This window comes from Nicotiana sylvestris, chromosome 9 (assembly GCF_000393655.2).
Source record: "Nicotiana sylvestris chromosome 9, ASM39365v2, whole genome shotgun sequence".
In the NCBI taxonomy this organism is placed as follows: Eukaryota; Viridiplantae; Streptophyta; class Magnoliopsida; order Solanales; family Solanaceae; genus Nicotiana; species Nicotiana sylvestris.
In genome coordinates, this window is record NC_091065.1 from 157,947,969 (window position 1) to 157,956,927 (window position 8,959).

Below are 8,959 nucleotides of genomic sequence, written 5' to 3' on the forward strand. Positions count from 1 at the left end.
TAAGATCAGGAACACAAACTCAGGGCCTCAACCTCACAAAGATCGAGTTCAGGCCAAAACAGGCCAAGCCAGCCTGCTTCGAACAAGCAGTGGCCCAGGTCTGGCCAATCACGCTTGGGCTGGATTTGGGCCCGATATTATTTGTTCGGACAGCCTCGTTTCTGATTTAGGGATTTCTGAATGTTGTTACAATCAACTTGTAAGCATGTAATTAATTAGGACTATCTACTGTTTTTCAATTGATAAGGACAAACGCGATAAGAAACGTAGTTGCTATAGGATATCCTTTTAAAATAAGAACGAGATGAGCCTCGATGAAAATAAACAAAACGTGCAAATGCGGGGCCCTTGTTTAAATGTATATTATCGAAGCATTTAGGTTCCAGGACGGGTTGTTTAGCAAATCTCACAACCTTCCTAAAAATAACAATACGATAGACTCTTTAGGACGCGCCTTAATAAATCTTACCTTCTTAAACTCGGGTGCGCATTTATGTGACCCAAATCCAATTCTCAACGGAGCCGAAATGTGTTTCTAATCACGGGTACATTGATTGTGACGTGGTTCGAGATGCATGTCCATGACGTTGCAAATTCATAAAAAATAAAGAACGAGATGAGCCTCGCCAAATAAAAATACAAATTGCGGGGCCCTCAGTAAATATTTGCTTTAAAAAATTATTTGGATTTCGGGATGGACCGTTTAGTGAAATTCCACGGTCTTACCCAAAATAAGTACGCTAGTCGCTTTAGGCGCGTCTTTAATAATTTAGTTTCCTTAAACTCGGGTGCGCAGTGATGTGACCCAAATCCCAATCTCAACGGAGTCAAAATGTGTCGACAACCACGGGTACATTGATTGTAACGCGGTTCGAGATACATTTTCACAACGTTGCAATTCCTGATAAAAACAGTAAAATGATAAAAGCGGTTAAAAGTTAAATTTTGCACATAAGTTCACACTTGTATAAAATCAGATAATCAAGCCGAATATGATAGTTAAGCGACCGTGCTAGAACCACGGAACTCGGGAATGCCTAACACCTTCTCCCGGGTTAACAGAATTCCTTATCCGGATTTCTGGTACGCAGACTGTAATATAGAGTCATTATTTTCCTCGATTCGGGATTAAAATTGGTGACTTGGGACACCCTAAATCTCCCAAGTGGCGACTCTGAAATTAATAAACCATCCCCGTTTCGATTGTCCTTTAATTGGAAAAACTCCCCTGCGCCCCTCGCGGGTACGGAAAAAGGAGGTGTGACAGGCGTGATTCAGGGAAGTCCAGCTAATCAGTTGTTGTATTCGAGTGTATTCGACTATATTCATGGTGTGAAACATGGGATTACAGCTGGACAGATTATTGTATTCGACTGTATTCCCGGCGTGAAATAGTGATTACACTGTTTTTAAAACGGAAAGTGAATCAATTAACATAATAGACTCCTAATATAACTCAAAAAACTCAATTATAACACATAAATTTTGTATTTTCAGTTATAAAAAAGATTTTCAACCGAAAAATACCTAAAAAATATAGCAATTTGCAGAGAAATCATATAATACATAAATTATATTAATTAAAAAAATATATGAATACATTCATGGCATATAACGAGACAGTGAATACAATAAAATACATAAAATACAGCGGGATACATTGAAATACAATTAAAAAAAAAGATAGAGAATACAATGAAATACATGGAATACAACGAGATACATTGAATTACAATAATAAAAAAAAAGACAATGAATACAATGAAATACATGAAAATACATTGAAATATATTAACAGAAAATCAAGTTGCTCAGCCTCAAACTCCGTCGTCTTTGTTCAAGAACAAACTCTAATTTTCGACGAATCCGACGTTCACCGGAAGCCGGTAGTGAAAATGCGCCGCCTTCGTCCGGCGATGGTGCCGGAGCTGAGGTCACTTCCTCCCAACTTGTGTAGCAATGGCGACAAGTTGCTGTTGTTGGATTCTTTCAAAAGATTTTTGTTCCTGATAGACCTGTGCCTTTCTCACAAGTCAAATAAATCTACTTCAGTTTATTCTAGCTTTATAAAAAGAGGTCAAAGTCCAAAAATATATTGGCAATTCGTTTGTGAAAAGCAGTAGTAGGGATTTGGTGGAAGAATGGCGGAGTCTAGTTCAAGAGCGTTGGCGCCGGAGAATAGCCCAAAATATGGGGGAAGACAATGATATGTATCAAAGTAGAGAGAGAAAGAAAATAGTGCAACTAAATAGCGTATTTAGTGGCTTAGGGGTGGGAGGTAATCAAAATTAGATATTTTGCTATAAACATTAAAAGGTATCTATAGAATATATTTTTTTAAATTGTATTTATTTAAAATAAATAAGGTGTTAACCTTTGCTATAGAAGATAAAAATTCCTTAAGAATAAACATGAGTTAAAACTGACATTGATTAAAAAAGCTCATGCATTAAAAAGAAGCATGAGTTAAAACTGGTATTGGAGCCAATAAATATGGGTTAGAAATGAATTTTGTTCGGAAGATGTAGCGTGAATTTTAAAAATATAGCTAAAACTTGAAAGTTTGTCTCTAAATATATAGTATTCTGGATAATTTTTTTCGGAAAAATGATACTGTATGGTTGCTCTCAAAATAATAACCAAAAAATATATATTTTGTATATATATACATTTTGTATGTTATATACAAAAACTATATAAATTGTATATACTTTTTCGGCTATCGAATGTAAATAATTTCTGGCGCGAGTTAAAGTGATAATACCCCTCTTTTGTTTATAAAAGTCTTCATTATCGTGAAATTGGGTTACGGTTTGATTTGAACCCGCTTGAATCAATTTTCGATCTTGTTTCGAACCATTGACTCTATATCACTTGTTGGGATCAAAATAACAATGCGTCATGTGAAAGCTAATACAACAAGCCTTGGCAATGATAATTAGACGAGAAAAATAAATTATAGTAAAAGAAAATCTTATATTGTATTTTGGTCAATTGACCTATATATGATAAAATCTAATATAAGAGAAAATATAAAAATTATTGAGAGTATAATCTCCTCCTAAACTTATTATTGTGAGGAGGGATCTTCAATTTATAGAAGTGTAAAACTTTTCATCCAAGAAAAGGATAAGGCATATGAAGGAGATATTCCTTTTAGGAGTCTTTTTGCCTTCATTAAAAAAGAAAGTCCTAATATTAGAAATTCAGGGAAAAACCTAATATATTTTCACTTGTAAAGGAATTTTCGAACTCCACCATAGTATCTTGTAGTTTTAATTATAAAAGGTTCGAAATCCAATAATCGTTCCTGGAGCTCTTTCTTGTATTAGATAGGGGTATTATTGTCTAAATATTTTTCGTATGAAAAAATAACTAAATACTAATAACTTTTTAAATACTGGCTAAACTCTAATAACCTAATTTAAAAGTGGTTGTTTTTTTAAGTTTTTACACGATATACACGATATTATTGTTGTTTGACCTCACGTCTCTACCCTTTCTTAGCCCAATCAACAGGACCTAGTTGTGAAAGCGATCCAATTCAGATTGGTAGGAATCCAAGGCCCAATGTCAGGATAATGAGGAGGAAATGCACAAAATAGCCATTTTTAGCATGCATATGTAAAGGGGATTTTTACCTATCTATACCATATATCAAACCTTATTACCAAAAATATTCATAATTTGTTATTTACCCGTGTAGTCCACACTTTTACTACAAATTATATACCAATCCAAAAATAGATAGATTTTGCCATAAAAACGCGCTAAAATGAAGGCACCAGATCTGCGTGTGATTCTGTCAACATTAAATTCGAATTGCTGCGTAATTCTCTCCTTCCTCAACGGAAAGAGATCTCTCTTCTCTCACTCAACTACAATTCTCAAAAAACGCAAGCTACTGAAGCTCTAGCAATCAAACGGAAAGGAGATTTCTGTTCTTCATCTTCATCTTCATCTGTTCTTCCATATATTTTCCACCATTGATAGCCATTAAAAAGCTTGAAAGCTTTGAATTCAAATTTGGGTTTTCAAAAATCATTATTTGTTTGGATTGGGTGTTGTTGTAAATAATTCGGAATATGTTTAGGAGTTTATATCTCAATTTTGAGGGGTTTTGGTGAAGATTAGACTTGGTTTTGACTGAATTTTAGATTGAAACTCGAAGAAGAAGAAGAAGAAGAAGAAGAAATTGTAGATAAATTGTAGTTAAATTATAGAATTGTAGATATATTGTAGATAAATTGTAGATAAATTGTAGATGAATTGTAGATTGGGAAGACTAAAACTTCTACAAATCTTCTACAATTATGTCGAAAATGCCAATTATGCTACAATTGAAATGAGAATTTGGATATTAAAATTCAATGTATCTATTTTGTAGATATCTTGTAGATAAATTGTAGATTATTTGTATTCTGATTGTAGATGCATTATTTTCTGTTTTCACAAATCCAAAACGACTAAAGCTTCTACAAAATCTTAATGCTTAATATACTTAATTTATTCTTAAATATACTTAATGCTTGCATATTGCACCAAATTCTAATGCTTGCATACTGAACCATATTCTCACATAAAGCCAGTTTTTGCTTTCCTTCAGGCTTGAAAAGGACATCCGTTTTAACTATTTTTGGACGCGATATGCAAAATTGATCTCTGTAAGTCACAGTTATATATAATTTAAGCATAGGATCCTAAAGATAACTCTGGATATTAATTCATTACTAAGAATATGCATTTGAGATCCCTAAGCATAGGAGCATCGTGAGTTTTGTGTGTGTTGTGAACAGTTGAGATGAAAGGAAAGAGAAAGTGGGAAGATACAGTCCTATAATTATGCCTAATATAAATGAACCCTTAATTATATCCCTAATTTGAATTATGGTATAGAAATGGTAATTTGGTATGCTTAAATGTAATAAACACAAACCTTAAACATCGAGGGTAATAAGGTTTGATATATGGTATAGATAGGTAAAAATACCTATGTAAAGAAGGGAACATACAGCCGAATGGCCGGTCGGTCATCTACTTTAGGCAAATCGGCCCAATTATTAGTTTATTACACGATTTAGCCCAAAAAAAAATTATATTTCCTCTGTACACCTCGTCCCCTCTTTCTGTCCCCCTCTCTCTCCATTTGCACCTATTTTTCTATTTATGGTTAGTTGATCTTCTCACTTTTGCCTCTCTCCCTCTCTCCACTCCATTTTTCTTTTTCTTTTTTCGCTTCAATTCTCTTTTTTGCTCTCTTCACCTTTCTCTATCAATCTCTCTCGCTTATGTTTTTTCTTCTTTTGCTTTTTAAGTTTTCTCTACGAATCTCAGTATAATCAAAGATTTATGGTTTTGAATTTCAGATCGTGCTTTGGCTTCACTACTGGTTCCATTACCATTTATCGTCCTCAGCAATTTTTACTTTAGCTGAAGCTTCTTTATTTTTCTCTCGTCACCGGTCTGTTTGTTTTGTTTTATGAGCTAAAAAATAAGGAATATGTCTAGATTAGCAACGAACAATGTAGCATCACGAGTTTATAATTTTGGTTTAATTGAGTCTTTTCATTGCTCATAACATAAGAATGTCAATAAGAATTCTCTATCTGGATTTTTTCTTGTATCTAGTTTAATGAAAATCCAAATTAGTCAACCATTACAACTGAAATCATCCATCCAAATTGTATACTTTTCCTCAAATTTTACATAAATTTATGTGTAGCCCATAGCAAATGTATATATCCCAATGTCTCTGCATATATTTGTTTACTATATCATGCTTAGCAAACACTTTCTTGTATTCAAGATGAGAAACCCTAAATTTCCAGAGGCCAGCCAAATTTATTGCTCAGTCGATCCTCTTTGTTTGCTCACTATATTGGACCAAAAAAATAAGAATTGTTCAGATTAACTCTGGGAATAGTTGCTTCACCGATAATATTGATCAACCAGCTTAATTCCACTCACTTCAATGTGCCGCAGTAATTATATAAAATGACATGATGATATTCCATATCGTAATTAATTCGTGAAAACTTGACATTTAGACTCAACAATACAAACACCAACAACAATTAACGTCTAGAGATTATTGGAAGGGAGAACAAGTATTGAATTACCTCATCTGATATTATATGTGTTGAATTCAGTGACTATATATCTCATTTAATATAAAGTTAGAAAGAATATATTTTTATTTAATTTCCTTAATTTTTATTGATCAACCAGCTTCCACTTATAATCAAGCTCCCGTAGTGCTTCACGGTTTCCCATAGAATATAATTTCAGATATATATATATATCCTCATTTCCAGAATCCAGCCAAACAACCTTGCTTTCATTGTCTCAGAAATAGAAATTATAATGTTCTTATCTTCCATTAATACATCAAACAAGAAGCATATATGCCATACTTCCAATTCATCCATGTACAGAAAATAATATTTTGAAAGATTGAAAACAAAAAATAATACAAGACCAAAACATGCAAAAGAGCAATTACAGACACGCAGACAAGAATTAACCTTAGGCTGCCTGGATTTTCAGTTCGGGAAATCTTTAGAATTCGGTAGCTTTCAACCATCAAATGAAATGTGAATAATCCGTCCTCCTTTCTTTGAAAGAAGGGGCGATTCCAGTTCTATTCATGTTTGTCATCTCAGTTCACTCAATTAATATTGACCTTATTTAATTTTTTGTTTTACTTTTTACTTAAAATTTATTTATTAATTAAGGCGTCATCATTTGGCGAAATTCATGATAATCAAGTTCTCCGTTACCATCAGTGTCATAGACTTGTATCATAGTGACACATTCATCATAAGACTTTGGATCCCCTAAACGACTCAAAACTCTCTGTAAACTTTTAGGTGTAATCCGACCACAACCTTTTTCAACTTCATACATCTCAAATGCTGCCTTTAAGGATTCATCATCACTTGTTCCTTCTTTTTGTACCACCATTTTCTTAAAATCTTCAAAATCTATGAAACTGTCGCCATCCGTGTCGAGTTCGTCTATGATTTCTTGAGCATCTTCATGTGACATGTGTTCTCCTATGGATCCAAAATATGCTCTTAGCTCGAAAGCAGATATTTTACCTGTTAAAATCAAGAAAATATAATTTTCAAATTATCAAAACTGAAATATCTTCAATTTATTAGTATATTGATAATAATATTGTAAGAAAATCAATATATAACTTGTTAGGGTTAGAGCTAGGCAAAACAAGCTTCTTGAAGATAATTTGGAAGTCTCTTCCACGAGCTAACGGAAGAATATATAATGACAATACTATCGCGGGGATCATAGGCGGCTCAAGGGTAAGGCAGCACAAGTAATGGCTTAGGGCCCCCAAATTTTGGGGGCCCCACTTTCCCTCGGCAATAATTTTAATTTTTTTATATAAAAATTAAGTATCTTAATGTTAAAAAGTAAATAACTTAATACAAAAAGGAAAAGAAAATTTTAATTTGTGATTAGCGTTGATAGTTGAGATTTTAATAATTTAAAGGGTATAAAGATATCTTTGATTTTTTTATTTAGTGGGTAAATTTTGATTTTTTATTTAAAGGGTATAAAGATATCTCTTATTTTTGACAAGAGTGGGTTGCTTTAGTGGTGAACACCCTCCACTTCCAACCAAGAGGTTGTGAGTTCGAGTTATCCCAAGAGCAAGGTGAGGAGTTTTTGGAGGGTGAGAGCCGACGTTAACCGAAATATTACAAGTAGAAGATAATACTCTGATCCATATACTCAATAAGATAACAAGAATTAATATTTGTTAAATACCTATCCTATAACAATTTTGCATTAGGATCAATAATGTATTAGGATTTAGGAGAATCTAAATGGATCGGATTAGCTATATTATCATTTAAAAAAGTTAAAAAAATAGATGTCAAACAAAAATATACAAATTTATTTTATTAACAAATTAGGGCCCCTCATTGAGATTTTGCTTTAGGCCACCAACTATGTTGGGCCGCCCTGACAGGGATTCAACTAAGCCACAAAAGGTAGTCTTCAAGAACGTTGCTCTTCTATTCTTGAATTTATAATTTTACCTTCTGACCAATGTCTCTTTACCGAAAATGGCAACAATTCCTAAAGAAACCAGTCCCTATTTATTGGTCAAGTATTAATGAATTTCGGATGTCAAATTAAAATGTGTTTGTCAAAACCAAGAATATTTTTTTTAAATATCAAGAATGAATCTAAAGTAAAATTTTCAAATTCATTTTCAAGATTAATGAAGTGCAACTTTGAGAAAGAACTTGAATGCATTTAATAAATTTCATTTTTTCAAAATATTTGATAATTATCTAACATTACCATCGTTATCAGTGTCGAAATGACGGAACACTTCTCTAAACTCGTCTTCTCTTGATGAGTTTCGTCGTGAAATATTTGGTGATTTTGGAGTTGTTGAAGAGCTCTGGCTTGAACTTGACGACTTTGATCTAAGCCTAGGTAATTTTACAGTAAGGTTTTTGTGTGAGGAGCAGCCAAAATATTTTGGTATTCTGATAGAATCCATTGATATATGGATATTGACAGGTTAATTTAAGTACTATGTGGACTTTCAAATCAAAGTAGAAGTAATGTTTTTGCTTATTTACTAAGTGTGACACTTTATATAGAACCGAAATGCTGGCTGTATTAACATGCCAACTGCGCCACTAAAGTTGAAAAGACACTTGCGTAAAGTGCTATGAAAGTTCCAATTAGATATCAAAACGTTGAGGCTTGAGGGGTCGTTTGCTTTACTATTTTAAAAGATGTAATTCCAGTATAAATTTTTTGGATAAATTATAGTACAATATTTAGTTAGTTATACAAGAAAAAAATATGCCACATAACTTATACAATATTAGCCTCATTAAACTACCCGTTGCTAGTAATACCTACAAAATATGCAAAAATATGTAGATAGAATATTGAATATATATATATATAT

The 8,959-nt window shown here is 32.9% G+C and overlaps 1 protein-coding gene across 1 annotated transcript; it reads right to left on the reverse strand.

Moving 5' to 3' along the window:
• Positions 1-6,352: 6,352 nt before the first annotated feature.
• Positions 6,353-8,616, reverse strand: LOC104219611 (probable calcium-binding protein CML41). The gene is made up of 2 exons (XM_009770308.2): positions 8,335-8,616; positions 6,353-7,100 (listed from the first exon to the last, which is right to left on the reverse strand). Exons 1-2 carry the CDS (start codon positions 8,537-8,539, stop codon positions 6,730-6,732), a joined length of 576 nt encoding a protein of 191 aa, XP_009768610.1. The 5' UTR covers positions 8,540-8,616; the 3' UTR covers positions 6,353-6,729.
• Between the last annotated feature and the right edge of the window lie 343 nt (positions 8,617-8,959).